At 44.4% G+C, this 25417-nt stretch overlaps 1 protein-coding gene across 1 annotated transcript in view; it reads left to right on the top strand.

Moving 5' to 3' along the window:
- The window catches only part of LOC141272712 (uncharacterized), a 43303-nt gene extending 18177 nt beyond the window's left edge, over positions 1-25126 (top strand). Inside the window, exons 5-11 of the mRNA XM_073683711.1 lie at positions 8491-8588; positions 8667-8745; positions 8847-8944; positions 9023-9101; positions 9208-9305; positions 9428-9545; positions 19368-25126. Coding sequence (XP_073539812.1) covers positions 8491-8588; positions 8667-8745; positions 8847-8944; positions 9023-9101; positions 9208-9305; positions 9428-9545; positions 19368-20356 — 1559 coding nt within the window. The 3' untranslated portion in view covers positions 20357-25126. The remainder of the gene's footprint in view (positions 1-8490; positions 8589-8666; positions 8746-8846; positions 8945-9022; positions 9102-9207; positions 9306-9427; positions 9546-19367) is intronic.
- Positions 25127-25417: the final 291 nt, after the last annotated feature.

Here is a 25417-nt window from a genome sequence, read left to right as displayed (position 1 = left end):
CAAATCCTGCAACCGTTCCTCATAGGACATGGTTTGCAGACCAGTCACCATTCTGGTCGCTCTTCTCTGAACTTGTTCCAGTTTGTCTATGTCTTTTTTAAAATGTGGTGCCCAAAACTGTACACAGTATTCCAGATGAGGTCTGACCAAAGAGGAGTAAAGACCGATAATGACTTCACGTGATCTAGACTGTATGCTTCTGTTAATACATCCCAGAATTGTATTTGCCTTTTTTGCTGCTGCATCACACTGTTGACTCATGTTCAGTCTATGATCTATTAGTATACCTAAGTCTTTTTCACATGTACTGTTGCTTAGCTCTATTCCTCCCATTCTGTATATGCTTTTTTCATTTTTATTGCCCAGATGTAGTACTTTGCATTTTTCCCTGTTAAAAACCATTCTGTTGGTTGCTGCCCACTGCTCCAGTTTATTTAGGTCTTTTTGAATCCTCTCTCTCTCTTCTCTAGTATTAGATATCCCTCCTAGCTTTGTGTCATCAGCAAATTTAATCAGTTTACCCTCAATTCCTTCATCTAAATCATTGATGAAGATGTTGAACAATACAGGTCCCAGGACAGAGCCCTGTGGTATCCCACTTGAGACATTCATCCAGCTGGATGTGAAGCCATTTACAACCACCCTTTGAGTCCGATCACTAAGCCAGTTATGAATCCACCTAACAGTTGCCTGGTCCATTGCATACTTGGTCATTTTTTCAATAAGGATGGTGTGAGATACTTTGTCAAATGCTTTGCTGAAGTCAAGATATACTATATCTACAGCATTTCCCTGATCCACCCAGTCAGTGATTCTGTCATAGAAGGATATTAAGTTAGTCTGACATGACTTGTTAGTTACAAACCCATGCTGACTCTGGTTAATCACTTCATTCTTATCCAGGTACTTACATACATGATGTTTAATAATTTGTTCAAAGATCTTTCCTGGTATAGAAGTCAGACTCACCGGCCTATAGTTCCCTGGGTCCACCTTCTTCCCCTTTTTGAAGATAGGAACAACATTTGCTCTTCTCCAGTCTTCTGGGACTTCTCCTGTTCTCCAAGAATTTTCAAAGATTATGGAGAGTGGTTCTAAAATTTCTTCTACGATCTCCTTCAGTACTCTGGGGTGTAATTCATCTGGACCTGGAGACTTGAACTCATTTATGTTAGCTAAATATTCCCTCACAATCTTTCTGTTTACAGATAACTTGGATTCTTCTATTCCTTTAAAAGGACAGTGAAAATCAGTTGATGTTACATTTTCTTTCTGAGAGAAAACAGATGCAAAATAGGAATTAAAAAGTTCGGCCTTCTCAACATCCTCTCTTACCATTTCTCCATTTTCATCCTGTAAAAATCCTATAGCATCTTTGACTTTTCTTTTACTTTTGACATACCCCCAAAATCCTTTTTTATTGCTTTTGACATCTCTTGCAAGCCTTAATTCATTGTCAGCTTTAGCTAACCTGATACGTGCCCTGCAGGATCTGCAGACTGCATTATAATCTTCTTTAGATATGCCTCCCTCTTTCCATTTAATAAACATTTCTTTCTTTCTTTTTAGCATGTGTTTAAGTTCTGTGTTCATCCATCCTGGTTTCCTTAAATGCTTCCCATTCTTCCTGCTTTTCGGGATTGTTAACGATTGTGCTTTGAGAATCTCATTTTTAAAAATTTCCCATCCTTCCTGGACATTTTTGTCCTTAAGGACATCCAGCCATTGGATCCCTCCTATTCTCTTTCTGAGTCTCTTAAAATTTGCCTTTCTAAAATCTAACCTTGAAGTTTGAGTCTTCACATGTCTTCCTCCTCTAGTTATCCAAAATTCTATAATAGCATGATCGCTGCCTCCTAGGGTCCCAGCCACCTTTACCTCCTCAACCATTTCCTCCCTGTTTATAAGGATTAGATCCAAAGTAGCAGATCCCCTTGTTTTCTCCCCTACCTTTTGGAAGATAAAGTTGTCAGCAAGAGAGGATAAGAATTTGCTTGACCTGTTAGTTTTACTTGAGAGAGATTCCCAACAAATGTCTGGATAGTTGAAATCTCCCATGACCACTACGTCATATTTTTTGGAGAACTTGGTCATTTGATACATAAAGAGTTCATCCATATCTTCAGCTTGCCCAGGTGGCCTGTAGTAAATGCCTACAATGGTGTCCTTTCCGTTGTTCTCTCCTTGTATTCTTACCCAAACAGTTTCCACAGAACTCCCAGTCTCTGAAGCTTCAATCTCTGTGCAGATATACGCTTTTCTAACATACAATGCAACACCTCCTCCTCGTTTATCAAGTCTGTTTCTTGCAAATAAGTTGTATCCTTTTAGCCTTTTATTCCAATCATGTGTATCGTCCCACCAAGTTTCAGTGATTCCAATGACATCATATTCCTTTTCCTGCATTAGTAGTTCCAATTCTCCTTGTTTGTTGCCCATGCTTTGTGCATTTGTATAAAAACATTTTAGTTTGTGATTGGTTTCTCTTCCTCCCATATTTTTATTTAGATTTTTTTGTCTTTGTTCTTTCTTTCCACTTCCAGTAGCAGAGATCTCAATAGTATTTGTCAGCTGTATGGCTTTTTCTGGCCTTTTGCTTCCCTTCCCACATTGTTCTAGTTTAAAGCTCTCCTGATGAGTGTAGCAAGGCGACTTCCAAATACATGTTTTCCAGTCTTCGTAAGGTGCACCCCATCTCTAGCAAGTAGTCCATCGTATAGGTAATTCATCCCGTGATCCAGAAATCCAAATCCTTGTTGACGGCACCATCGACGTAGCCAGTTGTTCACCTGTAGAATCTTATTCCACCTCATTGTTCCATGGTCATCCACTGGGAGGATGGATGAGAAGACCACCTGCGCTCCCAATTCTTTCACTTTCTTGCCTAAGTCTTCAAAGTCACTGCAGATGGTTTCCAGGTCCTTTCTTGCGGTGTCATTTGTCCCCACATGTATTAGCAGGAATGGGTAGTGATCTGTAGGTCTGAAGAGTCTTGATATCCTGTCAGACACATCTTTAATTTTTGCTCCAGGAAGACAGCACATTTCTCTTGAGGTTATGTCTGGTCTGCAGATAGCGGCCTCTGTTCCTCTTAACAGGGAATCCCCCATGACCACCACTCTTCGTTTTTTCTTCACAACATTCTTCTTTCTCCATCCAGGAGGATTCTGAGGACTTACAAGGTTATTCATTGCTGGCAAAGTCTTATCTTGCTGTATTTCTTCAAGGTTCTCCTGCGTGAGAGCCTGGTACTGGTTCCTGAGCAGTATGGGTGCTGACTGCCTCTCGATCCTCCGGCTTCTGTGGGTCACAGGCTTCCATTCCTCTGTTTCCTCAGGTGCAGTTCGAATTTCTTCTCTTTCTGAATCATGAAGAGATAATTCTGCTCTGTCTAAGAACTCTTCACCTTCCTTAATGATTTTCAAGGTAGTTAACCTCTCTTCTAGATTTCGCAACTTTTCCTCCAACAGGGACACAAGCTTGCATTTCTGGCATGTGAAGTTTGGCTTTTCCACTGGCAAGTCTGTGAACATGTAGCAGGATATGCAGCTCACCAAATGGCTCCTGGACTCTTCCATGTTCTTACTGTTAATGTTCTGAAAACAGTGAAAAATGCTTCAAAATGCGCGCGCCGTTAGGCGTGCGGTTTACCGATGTCCTCTTTTCAGCTCCAACAGCCAAAATCCAGTGTTCTTTGAGCTCGCGGAGACTCTTCACTTACCCCAAAATGCAGTGGAAATATGCAAATTATCTCCTCAGGACTCCTCCCCTGGTTTTTCCACTTTTTCATTTTTATGAATCAATTTGTGAAGCACCTGGGGGTTCCAAGTGCTCACTGTGCATCTAGATAGGTGCCTTGGGGGGTCTAGTTTCCAAAATGGGGTCACTTGTGGGGGAGCTGCAATGTTTGGCCACACAGCGGCTCTCCAAACGCAACATGGTGTCCGCTAACAAATTGTCGGCTCAAATTGTTAGAAGACACCATGTTGCGTTTGGAGAGCCGCTGTGTGCCCAAACATTGGAGCTCCCCCACAAGTGACCCCATTTTGGAAACTAGACCCCCCAAGGCACCTATCTAGATGCATAGTGAGCACTTGGAACCCCCAGGTCCTTCACAAATTAATCCGTAAAAATAAAAAAGTGTTTTTTTTTCCACTTTTTCATTTTTATGAATCAATTTGTGAAGCACCTGGGGGTTTCAAGTGCTCACTATGCATCTAGATAGGTGCCTTGGGGGGTCTAGTTTCCAAAATGGGGTCACTTGTTGGGGAGCTCCAATGTTTGGGCACACAGGGACTCTCCAAACGCAACATGGTTCCAATTTGTTAGTGGACACCATTGTGTAGTGTATGTCAGGTTGGTGTGCGGTGTGGTATATTGTAGTGTATACACCACACACACACACACACACTACAACACACACACCAACCTGACATAGCCTCCTAAGCTGAGTACGCCCTAGACTGGGATGAGTGGGACGGGCGGGACATTTTGTGTGCTGTGTGCGTGTGTAAAAAAAAAAAAAAATCGAAACTTTATTATAGTGTGAGTGTACGTGTGTGTGTGCTTGGTGTAACCTTCTGCAGTCACGTGTGGGGGCTGTCAGGCGTAGGGGGCTGTCAGGCGTAGGGGGGGGCTGAAGAGATGGAGGAGCCAGCAGCTGCAGCAAGGGGGGTGATCACTGGGGCAGGAGCCGGCAGCAGCAAGGGGGGTGATCACTGGGGCAGGAGCCGGCAGCAGCAAGGGGGGTGATCACTGGGGCAGGAGCCGGCAGCAGCAAGGGGGGTAGGAGGCCGGCAGCATCAGGGGGGTGATTACTGGGGCAGAAAGCGGAGCAGGAGCCAGCAGCAGGGGGGTGATCACTGGGATGGGGGGGTGCACACTGGGGATGGGGAGTGAACACTGGAGACAGGTGGGGGTGAACACTGGGGACAGGGGGGGGTGAACACTGGGGACAGGGGGGGTGAACACTGGGGACGGGGGGGGTGAACACTGGGGACGGGGGGGTGAACACTGGGGACAGGGGGGGTGAACACTGGGGACGGGGGGGTGAACACTGGGGACAGGGGGGGTGAACACTGGGGGGGTGAACACTGGGGACAGGGGGGGTGAACACTGGGGGGAGGGGTGATTATTGGGAGATGGGGGGTGATATCACTGGGACTGGGGGATGGTGGGCTTGATCACAGGAGCAGGGCATTTACACTGAGCCTGCTGCTGCTGTGATCACAGTCCACCGGCTGTCAGAAGGAGAGCAGCAGCCGGTGGATGAAGACGTGGGAGAGGGAGCAGAGGCGGAGGTCGGGGTGCAGGTATGAAAGTGGAGGGGGGGGGCAGGGTGGAGTGGAGTTGCGGTCGGGGGGGAGCGGGGGCAATACTACCTGATGCAGATCAGCGGCGGCAGCAGGCGATCAGCGGCGGCAGAAGCGATCCACGAGCTCAGCAGCAGAGGGTCCACGGGGGGGCAGCTGCAGAGGGTCCACGGGGGGGGCAGCTGCAGAGGGTCCACGGGGGGGGCAGCAGCAGAGGGTCCACAGGGGGCAGCAGCAGAGGGTCCACAACGGCCGGCATCATTAAAAACTCCCTCCACATCTGATTGGAGCTAGTATCCATGTGACGCTAGCCCCCCAATCAGATCTGGGGGGAGGGGGGGGGCAGAGGTGACACTCCCCCCAGCCAATGGCTGATGCTGTAAGCATCAGGCCATGCCCAGATTTAAATATTACACCAATTTTCATTGGTGAAATATTTAATTCATACCGATTGGCAGTTTCATTAAAAGTGAAAATGAAACAGCCAATTGGAAGGGTCCCAGGCACGGGGGGGTTAATCCACCCCCCGGGGGGTCGACTTCAGGATGTCCAGTTGCAGTAGCAACTGTGAAACCTGAGCGACCCCGCTCGCAGGCGCTGCAGGGGCTCTTTCCCTCCATGTCACAGACGCTGTGACATGGGTCGGGAAGGAACTGTTTTCCATGTCACAAACGGTGTGACACGGGTCGGGAAGGGGTAATGAACAAACGGAAATACAGGATGAAAAACTTGATGTTCAAGTGGTAAAGATGACTTTTTTTTATTATTGAAGATTCTTCACACCATCATTAACCTGTACATAGCAAGACTGATGGTTTGACCTGTAGAACATAGGCAGCATCCACCGTATGTTTAAAGCCTAATATAGCTCCCAAAACTGTCACAAGATCGCCCTTCAGCTGGATAAATCAGCTTGAAAATTTGTTGGAGTAAAGAACTTCAAGAGAAAAACTGCTACTTTGTATCCTTATACGTAACCTAGCTGTTGGATTCCTTGTGGATGTCTGTGGAACAAGTGCGTATGACGGCTCGGACAACAGCCCTCTCCAAATCGGCAAGAAGATTCAAATGACCTAAAATACTGGTAAGCTGACACTATTTCTATAACCAAGCTCTGTGCTATTCCTTTTGAAGGAAAGGTAGACTTCAGTTGTGTTCTTGATCAAAATCTTGAAAAAGCAGCAGACAGGAAGAAGAGATTCCATAAATTATCCTCCAGATATAAACCAATGAATACAGGATAAAGAGAAAATGGGACATTGGAGCTGTAGGAGGTGAAGGTCATGATTTCCTCCTCCAATACCAAAATTATGGTGAAGGACAATGGCTTCATAAATCTCGGCAGAAGATTATCAAGCATTTCTCATCTGAGGGAACTAATAACCAAAAATAATTACAAACCTTAAGAATTGAGGTGTTTCTGTATCACAATCTCCTTCTCTCCAAAGTGATTTTATTTTTTTGCGCTTTTGTTATATACGAAACTTTCCTTCTTCTAAGAGCCATAACTTTGTTATTTTTCCTTTGCTATAGTCATATGAGGGCTTGTTTTTTTTGTGGAACGAGTTGTACTTTTGAATGACGCCATCCATTTTATCATGATGTAAAAGAAAGCAGCAAAAATTTCCAAGTGCAGTGACATTTCGAAAAAAGCCCAATTCCACTATTATTTTTTGGGTTTGGTTTTTACAGCGGTCATTATATGGTAAAAGTGACCAGGCAGTATGATTCTCTAGGTCAGTGCAAGTATTGTGTTACCAAACATTCATGGTTGTGTTTTTTTATTATTTGAGTGCTGAAATTTATTTTTTTTTCTTGAGACCCTTAAGAGTTTAAATTTTTGGTCAATGGAGTTGAGTGAGGGCTTGCTTTTTGCGCCCTGAGTTACCGTTTTTATTGATATCCTTTTGGTGTAGATGCCATGTTTTGATCTCGTTTTATTGCATTTCGTGCAGTATTGCAGCAACCACAAATCTAAATTTTTACCCTTTTTTACAGAGTTTACCGACTGGGTTAATTTTACATTCTATAGATTGGAGTTTTGCATACCTAGCGATACCACATGTGTATTTTTATATATTTTTTTTACATTTAGTAACATAGTTTTTTAAGGTTGAAGGAAGACTAAGTCCATCTAGTTCAACCCATAGCCTAACATTTGATGGGGGAAAAGAGATGTGATTCAAACTTTTATATTTTGTTTAATTTTTTCCACATTTTTAAAAACATTTTTTCAAATGTTTGCAGTATATTGTAGTCCCCTTAGGGTACAAGAAGCTGTGATCGTCCAATCGCTTGTACTATACACAAAATACCGCGGTATTGCTGTGTGTATGAAAAATCATGGTCTTCCCTGAATGCCAACTGGTTGGCTTTCATTAGAGTGCGAACACGACAGGCTTTCATGGCAGCACAGTAGTGCCCCACAATCACGTTTCGGAGGCGTCAATGGGCCGTTATTGGTGAAGAGAAAACTTTGCTCTCGGATATAATGCAGATGAAATTCTTTTATTGGTGCAAGCAATCCAAAATATATAGACGTTCAGTCTGATAAACAGACCTTCATCAGTAACACCAATTTACATGAGTAAAGATGAAAACTATAGAATGGCGCTGTGGAAAAGCAGTGCATGCTGGTATGGGGGTGAGCACTTACCTCCGGGAAAGATGCGGGCTCAGTTCCTGAGCCGCATCATAGAATGGGACCTGACATGTGACGAAACAGTATGTCATATGTCAGGAAGAGCTCTCAGAGGTTCCTGTCTAGGAGGGAGGCCAACTCTCGCGGTGCCGTCATGGCCTTACAGAAAATCAATAATCGTTGAAATATGTATTTTTTTTTATAACGTATCTTAACTGCATCTTAGGGGAGGAATTGCTGAAAGGAAATTTGTGGGGTATGTAAATGTGGAACTTTGTCACTTCACTGGTTTCCATACCTGGAGAAAAGGACGTGTGGAGCACTAAATGTCCTCATTATAGGTTCTTTATCTGACTGGGCCACAGACTACGATATGCTGGCAACCTACAAGACATTTGCAGCTCATCACTACTGGTGGTGAAGACCACAACAATGTTTCTTGGGCCCTGTTAAAGGAAAAAAAAAAAAAAAACATAGTTAATGGTGTTGAGAGACATGTAAGACAGGTTCAGTCCAATGAGGTTGTGTCTCCCACAGATGGATCCAGGAGGAGAAATCCACCAGAGAGATGTCCCCATCCTCTGTATCCCCAGGACTGTCCAGAGGAGAATCACAACATCCCGGAGGATCATCAGGTAGACGGCGCTGAAGTCCCCACAACATCTGACCATGAAGTGATGGGACCTGAGCTCATCTTACATTGTTCTTTTTAGGGTGAAGATCTGATTGATATTAAGGTTGAGGTTATACATGGAGCACAAGAGGCGACCGCAATATGGGCCGATCAGCAGGGTGAGGAGGGAGACTGTCATGTCTGTTCTGTGGTCATCTACTACTACTCCCATCATCTCATCACATGACACAATCTATTCCGTCACTGTGTGTCTCCACAGATGGATCCAGGAGGAGAAATCCACCAGAGAGATGTCCACGTCCTCTGTATCCCCAGGACTGTCCAGAGGAGAATCACAACATCCCGGAGAGTCATCAGGTAGACGACACTGAAGTCCCCACAACATCTGACCATGAAGTGATGGGACCTGAGCTCATCTTACATTGTTCTTTTTAGGGTAAAGATCTGATTGATATTAAGGTTGAGGTTATCGATGAAGCAGAAGAGATGAAGGATCCATGGGCCGATCAGCAGGGTGAGGAGGGGAGACCGTCATGTCTGTTCTGTGGTCACCTACTACTACTCCCATCATCTCATCATCACATGACACCATCTATTCTGTCACTATGTGTTTCCTACAGGTGGATCCAGGTGGGGAAATCCACCAGAGAGATGTCCCCGTCCTCTGTATTCCCAGGACTGTCCACAGGAGAATCACAACATCCCGGAGGATCATCAGGTAGATGGTGCTGAGCCCTGTACCGGATCTGTATATGGGGGGACATTTCTGATCGAGGTCATAGATGTCACAGATTTTGGTGGTTTCTTGTATTGTGCTGATTGTTACATCTGATATATCAGGAGGAAGATCCGACTAAGAATAAAGTGAAGGACGAGACAGAAGAAGAAGCGATGACGAGGGGGGATCAGCCGTGTGTGAGTGACGGGAAGGAGGAGATTCCGGTAGATGTTTCCACAGGTGTGTAATAATGTCCAGTGTATAATAATGACCGGCGTGTGATGATGATGATGACCGGTGTGTGATGATGATGATGACCGGCGTGTGATGATGATGATGACCGGCATGTGATGATGATGATGATGACCGGCGTGTGATGATGGTGATGATGACCGGTGTGTGATGATGATGATGATGATGACCGGCATGTGATGATGATGATGATGACCGGCGTGTAATGATGGTGATGATGACCGGCGTGTGATGATGATGATGACCGGTGTATGATGATGATGATGATGATGATGATGACCGGCGTGTGATGATGATGATGATGATGATGATGACCGGTGTGTGATATCGTGTGGAGTCTCCGGTGCAGTGAAGCTTTATCCGCCGTCCACATCACAGCAGAAGCATCCGGTGATGGCGCGGCTGCTCCTGTAGAGTCCGGCTGTGCACCGATGAATACCGGGGCCGCCTTCACACCTCTTCTTAATGATTTAGGAAGCACGTATTAGTTTTCCTTTACCTTCTTTAATATTCTTTTCATCCTTTACGTCCATATCTTTCTTACACAAGTCCCTGCTGCCATATAAATGACTGAGCTTGTGCTCCAGGTTATGAATCTCCCCGTCCTATGGATCTCGGTGATGTAGCAGCCTCTGCCTGGTGCTGACGAGTGACGACACATGTCACATGTAGAGTCGTCCTACCTGTCGCCTCTGTTTGCCTCCCACTGCCTCCTACACTGAGACCGGCGTTCTGGTCCCTCCTCATCCAGGCCGGCCCCCCGGTGGCATGAAAACCCCTATGGTAAGTCAGTAAGTGCCATGCTATGGAGGTGTGGGTCAGACATACTGCTGTAGTCCCTCTGCCACTATGGAGGCCATCTTGGATGTAGGAGGACCAGAACACCGGTCTCATTCGGAGGCCACCAGGTAGGTGACAGTACATGACAGATGTTTAGTCCTCTGTGCCGGGTGGAGAATTGCTTCATCATAAAAGGGATTAGGAGCTCTTGTCTACAAACAGCTGCGATATATCTGGCCTCATATAACCCCCCCGCGTATAACATCTGGCCTCGTAGCCACCACCCCCGGTATATAACATGCAGCTCTTCACCACATATCTGCTCCAATGGCAACTGGTGGGTAAATAGCGCCTTGAGGGGAGTTTTTTAAAGTGGTAATATGTGGAAAACAGGCCAGATTTAAAAATGTGTTATGCTGTCAAAATTAAAAACAAAAAAACATTTTTGTGAACTTTATTATAAGATTTGGGAACCTGCCTTTTAAATGAAGATTAGGTCCATGAAAAAAAACTACTCATCTGATCAGTCCAATCGAGTTACATTGATCCGTGTGCCGCCCAGGTGCTGTCGGTGTGCCGCCCACGTGCTGTCGGTGTGCCGCCCACGTGCTGTCCGTATCCAATCAGTTTTTTTGCTCAGCTCCTTTACACGACCATTGACAGTTGACAGAGCTGTGATTATAATCAGATAACCATACTCGTCCTACAGACTAATAGAGTTGCTGACAAAATATAACCATTCATATCATGTAGTTTGGTCTATGTATAATCTAAAATATGACCAGAGACCAAACTGATTCAGCAAACACAACATTTTTATTATCTTTAAATACACATACAAACATACAAATGATAAAAAGCACCTCCATACTGCGAGGGACTCTTGGTTGCATCTGACCTGAGGTGTATGTTTACATCAGATATACTGCTACTATTGGGTGTACTGAAATACGAATGTTCACCCACATGTTAATCATTAGGTAAGTGCTAATAATGATAATCAAATGATATATAGTGATAACATACTGTAGCAAAACCTCAATATTGTCACCGGTGCAATGCGAGGTCCCTCGTCCCCTACGCACGTTTCATCGTCCGACTCCCTCAGGGGATCCCCATGGGATGTTCTGCTGATGCTCCCACGGCATCAGTTTTTTCTCGCACCCATCAGATTTCGGAGTGAAATCGCTGCACGCCGTATACAGCTGAGAATAAATCCGCAGATCTGCGCTGCCTCCTATAACATTGGTCTGAGTGCAATCAGATCTTTTTATCACATTGCCCTCGTCCGAGTTATAAGCCAGTGTGAACGCGGCCTTAGAATAAGAAGAGAAATACAAACCTAACCCCTCAGTGACCGAGTTAATTTCTCTATCGCTTCATTGGGGGGTCACAGGAAACCATGGGTGTATGTTGCTGCCGCCGCCTCTAGGGGGCTGACACTAGCCAATAAAAATGTTAGCTTCTCCTCAGTAGTATACAGCCACCGACCGGAGCCAGACCAGTTTAGCTTAGTGTCAGTAGGAGGCAGACATGGTCTTTCACTAGACCCAGATCTACCTCGGTTTTCGGTGTTTTTTTTACTAATTTTTTATCTTTTCTTTTTCAGAAGGATTTTTTCTTAACTTTTTGGAGGGAAACAGTGTGAAAAGTCATTCTGTTATCCCACGTAGAGACAGAGAGTACGGCGAGGACTGACACCCAGCATACTCGTCTGTCTGTCCGGCAGGACCCTAACCCCTAACACACGAGATGTGTTCAGGTGATCTGGAGAACGGTCCTAGCCCGCCCCTCTTGCCCGCTTGGCTTGCAGAGGCAACGGTGTCAGGCGGTATAAACCTCCTTCCATCCGGCTACAGAGGTCGGGACGTCGACCACGGCCTTTCCATGATAGGACATCTGAGGAATCCGCTTCAGGTAATTTTTCTCCCACAGGTCCCCTCTCTCTCCAATGTGTGTCTCCATCTCTGGGTCATGCGCAGCTCATTGGGGGCGTTTTTTGCTAGACTTTTAGTCCAGCCGCACCCTCCCCCCCTCCTCTCGCCAGACTGGTAGTCTCCCAGCGGCTTGGTTCCTAAACTTAGTCCCTGGCTCAGCTCTGGGCCTTCTCCTGGGGCCGGTCAACGCCCCCGCCATGCCAACCAATCAGTTGCGCAGCCGGGACACGCCCCCTGTCATCCAAGCCAATCAGTCACTTGGTCTCTCCTGCACTCTCCGCCCACCATCCTCATCCAATCACAGCGCGCCTTGCTCCCTTTATATCTGAGACAGCAGCGCACCTTTTTTTTCTGACGCGCGGGAACTCTGCGCACTCTTTTCTGCCCTCATCGCCATCTTTCCTCTCCAGATGCCGGCATTACACTGCATTATGAAGAGAGGTGAGCTGCATCCAGGCCTACCCTATGGCAGTGTTTGGGCCGGCTCCATGCTCACCAGCAGTATGCCTCTGATCTCTAAGCCCCGGCTGACCTGTCCTCAGGAGATGTGGTAGGACAGGACATGCTTCAGGACAGACTATGCGGCGCGGTGCACAACATAGCTGGACGTCAGAGACTGCTTTTCTCTGTAATGCTGTCAGGTATCCAGACCTTTACCGCTGCACTAAAGTGCTCTTTCCTATGCCCTTTTCTCCCGGATTCTATCCACAGCGAGTCAGTCACAGGGAGAGCTGATTGCAGCAGCGGTACTAGTGTTCTGTCCCCTATCCGGGGAGTCAGATGCACCGCCTACCATGTACCTTATGGTCGATAGCAGCAGCCGCCTACATTTTTTTTCTGTCCACTATTTAGTGAATCAGACGTGCCTTGTGGTCGACTGCAGCAGCTGTACTAGAGTTCGGTCAGGTGAGTCTGACGCTCCTTCTACCACGTACCTCGCGGTTGATTACAGCAGTGGTCCATGTTCCTGTTCAATATCCAGTAAGTCAGACGCACCTTCCAAAACATGCCTCATGGTCGATTGCACCAGCGTTCACGATGTTCTGCCCACCATATAGTGAGTCAGACGCACCATGTACCACATGACCAATCACAGCAGCAATGTAAGTGCCTGATCCGCTATCCGGTAGGTCAGACACACATCTATCATGCACCAGATGACCGGTTGCAGTAGCGATCCAAGTGCTGTGTCCGCGATCCAGCGAGTCAGACCTACTTCCTGCCACGCAACTCACCCTGATTGCAGTTGCGTCCCAGGTGCCTTGCTCACCATCCAATTCTTCGGATCTACAGCCATCTATCCAGGAGATCACAACCTCCATCTATTGTAAACCGCATTACTGTCTACAGTGCTGTCCACGTGCAGTGACCACTATCCAGTGAGTTAGATCCACCATATATGATCCACATTACTAATAGCAGCAGCATGGTTAGTGTTCTGTCCATTTTCTACTGAGTCAGATCCTAAATCTACCATGATTCTGATGTCTGATCGCAGGGCGATCCAAGTGGCCCTTAACGATCTCACCACCTGAGCTCCTTGTCTATTTGTCGGTACTTATGAAGCCATAAGTACAGGAGCCTATTTAGCCCTGGGATTTGATTCCCGTACGTTATGTGAACGAATCCACTCGTGCCCAGCTGGTTATGTCGGTGAGCCGGCCTCCGCCGTCTCAGTTGCGCCTACTCCAGACATCCCTAGTTGCCGGCGCCAGGTGTCCTCCCGGGGTCCCCACACACTCGAATGGTTGGACCTCGCTAAAGAAATTAGTCATTGTTTGTGTTGTTCTTACACCGGCTAACCGTTCCCGATCCTCACTGTGATCATTTGTCGTGTTGCAGCTCATGGCAAGATAAGCGGTCCCACATGCGAGGATCCTTGCCCCCTTCATTTCTAAAACGGTCCGGGTTGGACAAAAGTTACCTAAGAAGCCGCAGGGAATCGGTACTTGTTTTTATATGTCGGCACAGTGGCGCAGTAGTTAGCACTGCAGCCTTGCAGCGCTGGGGTCCTGGGTTCAAATCCCACCAAGGACAACATCTGCAAGGAGTTTGTATGTTCTCCCCATGTTTGCGTGGGTTTCCTCATGGTTCTCCGGTTTCCTCCCACACTCCAAAGACATACTGATAGGGAATGTAGATTGTGAGCCCCGATGGGGACACCGACGATAATGTATGTAAAGCGCTGCGGAATATGTTAGCGCTATATAAAAATAAAGATTATATTATTATTATTTTCTATAGGCCAGACCGCTCGTCATATCAAATAGTTTTCATCAATGTAATTTTTTTCGCCATTCGGGCAGTTTCTGCCCCTTAGTTTCATACTTCTGATCTTCAGCACTTGGGTTCTAGGTTCAGGCTTCTCCATGGTCAACTGTCCAAGGAGTTGGTAGATCTCCTTCCCAGGTTTTGCATGGCTTACTCCAGCCACTCAGGGTTTTCCCATCTAATTATCTCCCAGTTCAGTGTAGGATAGTACCTATCTTTCCATTTTAGATCTACGGCTTAGGTACTGATGTATCCTCCAAGACAGCTAATTCTATAGAACCTACTGCCTTCCACCGCCCAGTACGCTTGAACTGGTTTCAGTGCATCTGTGCTGGACTGCGGAGACTCCTAGAATCTCTGCCAGCCCTAGGAGTTACCATAGGCTTAGCCTCTTCTCAGTGTCCTTACAAGGATCACACTTTTAGTCCAGGGCTCCTCTTTTTCTACATTCGTGAGATTCTTCGCATTTTTCTTGGAGCACACTTTCACTCGGGCTCAACCTTTAACAGGTCATAATCTCCCCTTGTTTCAACACAGTCTCTGGTTTATGGAACATGCGGTCTCAATCCGCATGCACAGCCCTCCTTTCCAGAAGGGTTGTCTACTCTCCTTCCTTCTCAATCACTCTGACTTTCCATCTGTGTTGTGTTTTTTTTTTTCTCTCATCTGAGCATACTCTTAGTCTTGGCCTACTGGCGGGTTTTCTACTCTCATTCTTCGCAAAAGAACCAAGAAAGTTCATGATGACTGACGTCTCCTTTTTTTCTCAGCTAGGAACTTTAGTCCAGAGTCACACAGCTCAGGATCCGCCCGCAGGCTAATTAAGCCTATTCTCCTCCGTCATCTGGAACCCAGAATGGTAGGTATACTCTCTTCTCATTCCATGGTGGAACCCAGGATTCTCTTTCCTTCCATGGTGTAACGCTATCCTGGTCAACCTTGGCGAAGGCATCCGGTCATGGACTGATCAATGTCTGCTGATTCGTCCACAGTAAACTACGTTCTACCGACTTCCTAACCTGCGAAAGGCCTTCGACAGAAGGGTTGTCACATCTGACAATTCTCCTTTTTGTTTCATCAGACTGTTCTTGTCCATACTTCAATGGAGATATTTTTTCTGCGGTTGCCCCATGGGTGCATCTTTTTCCCCATCATTAGCTAATTTATATGTAGCTTGGTGGGAATTATTTCATATTCACACTCTCGACAATCCTTTTTTGCCTTACATCAGGTGGTACGGCAGATACATAGACGATGTCATCATGATCTGGCATACCCCTGATGATGAGGCACTTTACATGCTATCCACGTTTCTACAGTTTTTAAATGACAATACATTTAATTTACAATTTACCATTAACATCTGTCACAATGAGACCGCCTTTTTGGATGTATATTGAACTGGAGACAGCAGCAATAACCGCATCCACACATGTCTGTACAGAAAACCAACCAATGGCAATGCGACGTTGATGGCAAACAGCCGTCATCCAGCACATACTATTAAAAGCCTACCACTAGGTGAACACATTAGAGCCAGACGTCTATGCTGTAACCTATGATTAAGAACCCCAGTTTGGTTCGAAACGCGTAAGGTCTGCCTTACATATGGCGCTTTTTTTAATGGAACTAATAAAATGGACGTTTTAACTTTACATCTCTTGTGATGGATACGGAGAAGGTGCTGGAGTTTTTCTATTCTACTTCCTACCGCTTCTCATCCCTGGATTTGCTACCCAGGATTTCCGTGCACCAGTGGACCCTTATGGCATATGCATGGTAGGCTGAAATTTTCCTTATATACCTGTGTTCTTGTCCATAGTCGTTTATGGCGGAGCATACCCTACATCGTCCCAAAGAGATCCAGGGTGCTCTACGAGATTTTTCAGTCCACTCCCAGATTCCACGGCTCAGCGACTCTTTCGCAGTAGCCTCCACTCAAATCCTCCCCCTTCCTCCTGCCTTTTTCTAGCGTGGAGGTAGTCTACTTTCTTACAGTCTCCTCTTGGAAACTTGTATATCTGTTTTCCATATCCATCATCTTTGCTATTTCGATTTGACTATTCCAGTTTCACGGCTCGTGAAACGCAGCATCCAAGCTCCGGTTCCTCTGATCATGGCGTGATTACTAAGTAGGGAAACTCTCTTATTCTCCCCTTCTTCTCCCCTCCCTTATTGTCGGATCTTTAGTCTAGTTTGTTCCTCCCTCCAGGAAAACCAGTTTTCTGTTTCATTTGTTCGAGTTTTCCTGTGGGGTGCGCCGCACACTTACTAACTCTCTATCGGTCTCCCGTGTGCCTTGCGTGGGGTCCGCATCTGGTGTTGAACACTCTACAGTGTTCTTTCTTCATTTCCTTTTTTAGTCATCCTCGCTCCGTTCTCCACCTTCTTGTCCTCTTTATCGATCTTTTGGATATATTGTATCTGGTCGGAGTGCGTTTCAGCGCTCCATCTGTCGAGAACAGTTTCCTCAGACGCTCAGATACCCCCTTTGCGTTTTGGAGAGTCATCATATTTGTCTTTGAGTCTGGATCCGCTCTAATATTCTGGATGCATATTTACATGGGACAGACCTCCATAGCTTTTTTGACTGCTCTCTTCATCTGAACCGAGGGCCTCCTGCAGCATTCATCATCAAGCCTCTGTTAGCAGCTCTATAAGCTGTTTCTCAGTTATCTGTTTTTACCTTCCCGGTTCTACAGAATGCTCACTTCCTTCCGCCTCCTTGGCGTTTTGGGCCCGGGCTGAAATGTTTTGCATATTACAGTGGCCTGAAATTTTCTCACCTCTGCCTGTGCCTTTGACTAGTCCTTGTTTGTTTTCCACTCTTGGGGTCCTACTTTGAGACGTCCCATGGTTTCCGGTGTCCCCCAATGAAGCGATAGAGAAAAGAAGATTTTGGGTTCTCACCGTAAAATCTCTTTCTCGGTGCCTTCATTGAGGGACACAGCACCTTCCCTTCTCTAAATGCTTCCGCTTGGCCAGTCTGTGTTCTTTTTCAGGTTGCTTATCCTACTGCTTTCACACTAACTGATCGGTTTGGCTCCGGTCGGTGGGTGTATACTACTTAGAAGGAGCTAACTTTTTTTTATTGCCTAGTGTCAGCCTCCCAGTGGCAGCAGCATACACCCATGATCGTGTCCCACCCCAATGAAGACTCAGAGAAAAATTTTATGGTAAGATCCCAAAATCTTCTTTTGCACCTTCCTGACCGGGCCAATAGTTACAATTCTGACCAGCGTCACTTTATGAGGTAATAACTCTGGAGCTCAAGTGGATCCCAGTGATTCCGAGATTGTTTGTTTCTTTTTTTTAGTGACATTGTACTTCATGTTAGTGGTAAATTTAGGTCAATATTTTTTTACGTTTATTTGTAAAAATGTCACAATTTTGTCAAAAAAAAATTTGGGGGGAAAAAAAAAAATCACAATTTTCATTTTTATATCCTTAACCCCTTCCTGACCAATGCAGGGGTGTTCAGGTACCATCACAGCTGACACCCGACTCTCACTGCCAGGAGCAGTGCCCGCGACGCTTCCGGAAGTTTAACCCCCTTAATGCTGGGATTGATGTCAATCGCAGCATTTAGAAGGCAGGGAGAAGGAGGGGGCACCCTCTCCTCTTCAATCATTGCCACGGTGACACATCCGGGTCATCAGGCTACGGCAAGCCCCCTAGACCATGCGCAGAGCATGGTTTAAGGGGCTTGTGTGGGTGCAGCACTGACAGGTACAAAGCATTTCTCAAACAGTAGTTTTCCCCCACATATGTACATACGGGGTACAAATTTTTGGGGTCCATTTTCTCCTGTTACCTTTGTAAAAATAAAAAAAAATTGGGTCTAGAGGTAAAAAAAAATCATGTTCATTTTTTCCTTCCACATTGCTTCAGTTCCTATGGTGCACCTGAAGGGTTAATAAACTTCTTGAATGTGGTTTTGAGCACCTTGAGGGGTGCAGTTTTTAGAATAGTGTCATTTTTGGTTATTTTTCTGTCCTAAAGACCCCTCAAAGTCATGTGTGATGTGGTCCCTAAAAAAAAAATGGCTTTGTAAATTGTGTTGCAATAATGAGAGACCGTTGGTCAACTTTTAACCCTTCTAACTTCCTAACAAAAAAAAAATTGTTTAAAAAATTCACTGATGTAAAGTAGACTTGTGGGAAATGTTATTTATTAACTATTTTGTGTGACATATCTCTCTGATTTAAGGGCATAAAAATTAAATATTTGAAAATTTCAAAAGTTTAAAATTTTTTGCCAAATTTCCATTTTTTTTCATAAATTAACACACGTCATATAGAAGAAATTTTACAACTATCATGAAGTGACTTTGTTAGTTCTGTGATGTATGATAGTCAACTATCATGAAGTACAATATGTCACGAAAAAGCAATCTCAGAATCAGCGGGATCCGTTGAAGCTCCAGAGTTATTACCTCATAAAGTGACAGTGATCAGAATTGTAAAAATTGGCGCGGTCATGATGGTGAAAACAGGTTTGGGGAGTGAAGGGGTTACAACTCTATTTTGAGTCGTGTGGACACTTTTCTACACTAAAGGCATGATAGGAAGCAGAGTGACATGGCATTGGTGGTGCATTGCTGTCTAATCTCTGCCACCCCTGACTTGTGCCAATGTCACCAGTTTATAAGTGTTATTCACTTTACCCGTCATTGTGTTAATGTTATGGCATGTAGTTGTCTTCCTTATTACCGGTACTTTCACTGACAAGGGTCTTCATTGTGAGCTCCATAAAATACATTTAGAAATCCCTTTTGTGTTGTTGAAAAAAATCACTTCTAATCTATCTTTCATCCTTCTAGGAAATCCTTGTGAGAATAACGGTTTATCACTAAATTGTAAAAAAGAAGATATCAGGAAGCACTCTAATGGAGGAAACCTCATCACCCTTCCTGCACCTCCTGGACTTCACAGCACTTCACTTTCTTATAATCCTCCTGATCATGAGGAACCCTCTCCTGAGCAATCTCACATTGTTACCACAACTCCAGGTGACACAGTGGATACAAGATTTCAGTGTGACAAGCAACTTACTAAAAGCTCAGTTTTTGTAACCAAAAGAAAACGCAAAGGAGAAAACCCATACTGCTGTTCAGAATGTGGGAAATGCTTTAGAGATAAAACAAAATTTGTTATACATCAGAGAATTCACACAGGAGAGAAGCCATTTCCATGTTCGGAATGTGGGAAGTCTTTCACAGATAAAGGGAGTCTTATTAAACATCAGAGAAGTCACACAGGAGAGAAGCCATATTCATGTTCAGAATGTGGGAAGTTCTTCAAAGGTTACAGGAGTCTTATTAGACATCAGAAAATGCACACAGGTGAGACTCCATATTTATGTTCAGAATGTGGGAAATGCTTTACAGATAAATCAAACTTTGTTAAACATGAGAGAATTCACACAGGAGAAAAGCCGTTTTCTTGTTCGGAATGTGGGAAGGCCTTCACAGATAAATCAAGTTTTACTAAACATCAGAGAATTCATACAGGAGAGACTCCATATTCATGTTCAGAATGTGGGAAATTTTTTAGCGATCAATCAAATCTTGTGAAACATCTAAGAATTCACACAAGGGAAAAACCGTTTTCATGTTTACAGTGTGGAAAAAGCTTTACAGAAACAACACAACTTAATAAACATCAGAGAACTCACACAGGAGAGAAGCCGTATTCATGTTCAGAATGTGGGAAATGCTTTAAAGATCAATCAAGTCTTGTGAGACACAAGAGAAGCCGTATTCATGCTCAGTCTGTGAGAGATGCTTTACGGATAAATCAAGTCTTATGAGACACGGGAGAAGTCATACAGGAGAGAAGCCGTTTTCATGTCCAGAATTTGGGAAATCTTTTATACATAAATCAGGTCTTCACATGAGAGAAATCACACTGGGGAGAAGCCGTATTCATGTTCACTGTGTGGGAAATCTTTTGTAAATAAAACAAATCTTGTTAGACACGAGAGAAGTCGTACAGAGAAGTCGTACAGAGAAAAGATGTATTCACATTCAGAATGTGGGAAATCGTTTTGTCACTGTTTCATCTTTATTGTGGCCTAGGGATGCTGTGAGTGATGGCTCAGCCACCTAATGGGATCTGGAGGGTGCTGTACTGTCAAATTTGTGAGTGACCGTCCAGTTATCCAACCTGATCCTGAGACGTGCTGGGCTGTCAGCATTTTGATCGACAGCCCTGCTTCTGAATCTGGTCTAGCCTGCGGGTGTTTCCCCAGATTCCTCCAGTCCTCGCTGTGAGCAGTTCAGTGTCAGCTGAAGCTTAGTTTAGTTTGGCGTGTGCTTAGCTTTGTGTCTTTCTCTGATCTTGTTGCAGGACCTAGGATTTGTCATGACTATTCATGTGGATTATCCCTTTTGCTCTTGTCGCTCTCTGACTGCAGGTACCTGACCCCGTACTTTGGCCTCTGACTATCCATTCTTCTTACTCCTTAGTCGTGATGTACCCTCCTGGTATTTGACCCCCTGGACTGTTACCTGACCACGCCTTTTATCTTGTCCCCCTGTACCACAAGTCCTTTTAGTATCTGACCTTGGACCTTCTGACTACCCTGTCTTACAGCTTGTCCGTGAGTAGAGACTCAGCATCACACGTTTATACATAAATCAAATCTTGATACATAATGACCACGGAGGAAGTGTACAAAAAAGGTAGATAAAAAATATATATTATTCATATTAAAAACATATCAAACCATTTAAAATGAGGTGGCTCATGCTAAAGAGAGGTGCAGAACAATACGTTAAATAGGCAACAATTATAATGAAACCTACACAATGTTAATATCCATAGTACCCGTGTACTGTATGCATGTGAATCAAGATGATAACTAAGTGCAGTTTAGAATTATTAGTGCCTTGGGTGAATCCCTATAAAGACGATATAAATAAAAGTTTGAAGAAATACATTTTTACCTAGAATGGCATCCACAAGTAAAGTCCTGCGTCCCTCCAACCCCGACGAGCGTTTCGCTCAGCCTCTCTGGGAGCGTCATTATACAGGGTGGTCCAAAAGTAGGTGGACAGAAAGTGTAATAAGGTTATGAAGGGGGAGATTTATCAAACAAAATCCAGTAATTTTCGATAACATTACGTGGAGTGATGAAGCTTCTTTCCCATTCTCCGGCCATATTAACAGACATAATTGTATTTACTGGTATAATGAGAACATGCATTTAACATTCGAGCAACAACTCAATGAGCCTGGTGTCAATGTTTGGGGTATTTCAAGTTTTGGTGTTTTAGGACCAATATTTTTTGATGGAACAGTCACAGGAGATAAGTATCTCGAAATTCTAATGAATCAAGTTGTTCCCCAGTTACAGCAACAGCCTAATTCACATGAGCTTTATTTCCAACAAGATGGGGCCCCTCCACATTATTCAAGAGTAGTCCGCGAGTATCTCCATGAAACAGTTCCTAATAAATGGATTGGCCGAAGAGGCCCACTTGATTGGCCGGCACGTTCACCAGACTTGACCCCAATGGATTTTTTCTTTTGGGGAGTACTCGAGGACAAAGTTTATAGTCGAAAACCAAAAAAGTGTCAGTGATTTTAAAAATTCCATAAGAGATGCATTTCAAGAAATTATTACCCAAAGAGACTTGTGCAAAAAAGTTTGTCGAAGCGAAAGAGGCGACTTCAAAGCTGTGCAAATTGTAATGGAAAACAGTTTGAGCCCCTGCGCTGATAACATTTCAGGGCTTTTGTATTATTGTTCAGAATAAAATGTAATTGTCAATGTTATGCTTGTGTTAGTAAATATAATTTTATATATAAATCAAAACAAATGTTATTATTTTCTGGCCACCTACTTTTGGACCACCCTGTATATTAATATTTGATGAAGTGTTGCCCTCCCGTAGGTCTCCCGTAGGTTTGGGGTTTTCTTTGGAGAGTTATGTGTATTGATTAAATATAAATCAAATCTTGTTATAAATTTTAATAAACAGTGCTCAAGAAAAATGAGTACACCCCACTTCATCTAGTATTTTGTATGGCCTCCATGATTTTTAAGGACAACTCCCAAGTCTTCTAGGTATGGAATAAACAAGTTAGTGACAATACTACATCTTTCTTTCTTCCCTTTCTTCAATAACGAGCTCTTAGAGCCTGGATGCTGGATGGAGTGATGACCACTTGTCTCTTCAGAATCCCCCATAGGTGTTTGGTTGGGTTGAGTTCAGGAGACACTTGGCCACTGAATCACTGTCACCCTGTTCTTCAGAAATGTAACAGTGGCCTTAGATGTGTGTGTTGGATCATTGTCATGTTGGGGAAGTGCAGGTCTACCAAAGGCATGGAGTGATGGCAGCATCTTCTTTCACTATAGAGCAGAACATACAGTGGAAAAAAATAAGAATTTTTGATACACTGCCGATTTTGCCAGTTTTCCCACCTACAAAGAATGGAGAGGTCTGTAATAGAGGTCTGTACACTTCACCTGTAAGAGACAGAATCTTAAAAAAAAAAATCCAGAAAATCACATTTGTATGATTTTTACATAATTAATTTGCATTTTATTGCATGAAATAAGTATTTGATACAATAGAAAAACAGAACTTAATATTTGGTCCAGAAACCTTTGTTTGCAATCACAGAGGTCAGATATTTCCTGTAGTTCTTGACCAGGTTTGCACACACTGCAGCAGGGATTTTGGCCCACTCCTCCATACAGATCTTCTCCAGATCTTTCAGGTTTTGGGGCTGTCGCTGGGCAACATTGAGTTTCAGCTCCCTCCAAAGATTTTCTATTGGATTCAGGACTGGAGGCTGGCTAGGCCACTCCAGGATCTTGAAATGCTTCTTAGAGAGTCACTCCTTAGTTGCCCTGGCTGTGTGTTTCGGGTCATCCTCATGCTGAAAGTCCCAGCCATGACCCATCTTCAATGCTCTTACTGAGGGAAGGAGGTTGTTTGGCCAAAATCTCGCAATACATGACCCCATCCTTCAATATGGTGCAGTCGTTTATCCCCTTTGCAGAAAAGCACCCCCAAAGTATGAGGTTTTCCCCACCATGCTTGACAGTTGGAACGGTGTTCTTGGGGTTGTACTCATCCTTCTTGTTCCTCCAAACATGACTAGTGGAGTTGATACCAAAAAGTTTAATTTTGGTCTCATCTGACCACATGACCTTCTCCCATGCCTACTTTGCATCATCCAGATGGTCATTGGCGAACTTCAAATGGGTCTGTACATGTGCTGGTATGAGCAGGGGGACCTTGTGTGCCCTGCAGAATTTTAATCCATGACGGCGTAGTGTGTTACTAATGGTAATGTTTGAGATGTGGTCCCAACTCTCTTTAGGTCATTGACCAGGTCCTCCCATGTAGTTCTGGGCTGTTTCCTGAACTTTCTCATAATCATCTTTACCCCACGAGGCGAGATCTTGCATGGAGCCCCAGTCCGAGGAAGATTTACAGTCATCTTGTTTTTCTTCCATTTTCTAATAATTGGGCCAACAGTTGTTGCCTTCCCACCATCTCCTTGCCTATTGTCTTGTAGCCCATCCCAGCCTTGTGCAGGTCTACAATTTTGTGCCTGGCGTCCTTTGACAGCTCTTTGGTCTTGGCCATGGTGGAGAGGTTGAGTGTGTGGACAGGTGTCTTTTATACAGGTAATGAGTTCAAGCAGGTGCAATTAATACAGGTAATGAGTGCAGAGTAGGAGGGTTCTTAAAGAAAAACTAACAGGTCTGTGAGAGGCAGAATTTCTTTACTGGTTGGTTTGTGATCGAATACTTATTTCATGCAATTGAATTATTTAAAAATCATAGAATGTGATTTTTCTGGTTTTTATTCTTAGATTCTGTCTCTCACGGGTGAAGTGACCTACAATAAAAATTACCGACCTCTCCATTCTCTGTAGGTGGGAAAGCGTGCTAAATCGGCCGTGTATCAAATACTTATTTCCCCACTGTATGTGAATTTATGATACCATCAATGACCTGTAGCTCCCCGACACCAGCAGCGCTCATGCAGCCGCACATAAGGACACGGCCACCACCAGGTCTCACTGTAGACACCATGCATTCTCATTGTATTCCTCACCTCTTCAATGTTATACAGTTTTGAAGCCATCAGTTCCAAAAACATTTACTTTGGTCTCATCACTCCAGAGTATAAAGTCCCAGGAGTCTTCATATGTTTCCGCATGTGTCCTGGCAGATTGTAGGGCGGCTTTTTTGTCCATGGGATTTAGGAGAGGCTTTCTATGTAGACAACACCCATGTCTGCCATTCCTCTATAGAAAACATTGTCTGCTTTCAGCTCATCTCTCAATGCTTGGATGAAAAATCACAGTTGGGAAGGAATGGACGGGACAAAGAAAGTTACTGATAATCCAGCACTTGTTTTCCAGTGTGAATAAAACCAAAAACTTTTATTGAACAAATCAAATTAAAATCATAGAAACATTAAAAAACAGATAGGAGCAAAACATCTCTGCGTTTCTACCTGGTATTTGTGTTCAGTTCTTCTTCATGACATAATAAATCACCAGTAACCGGCTTCTCATACACATCATAGGGTCTAATGCACAGCGGGAATGTGTAAGAAGCAGATATTCAATAATAAAGACCTTCATTTAAAAACTGCATTTTGTGTTTACATTTATCTGTGACAAGCGTGCAAAAGAATAAGAAATGAGGGCAAACACTTTTTCACACCACAGTATATTCGTATTATTAACCATGTTCATACAACCCACTCTCCAGAGCTGTGATCGAGCCCCCTTTATCTGCAGCTCTAATGACTTTATTAGGGCTGTGCTCAGGGCCGTATCTGGCATTCATGCTGCCCTAGGCACTTTAAGTGGTCATGCCCCCTACTGGTAACTC

Source organism: Phyllobates terribilis, unplaced genomic scaffold (assembly GCF_046119375.1).
Source record: "Phyllobates terribilis strain yellow unplaced genomic scaffold, ASM4611937v1 Scaffold_1__5_contigs__length_1240528914, whole genome shotgun sequence".
Classification (NCBI taxonomy): domain Eukaryota; kingdom Metazoa; phylum Chordata; class Amphibia; order Anura; family Dendrobatidae; genus Phyllobates; species Phyllobates terribilis.
Note: the sequence above shows the minus strand (reverse complement) of the source record. Positions and strands in the feature narration are given on the sequence as shown.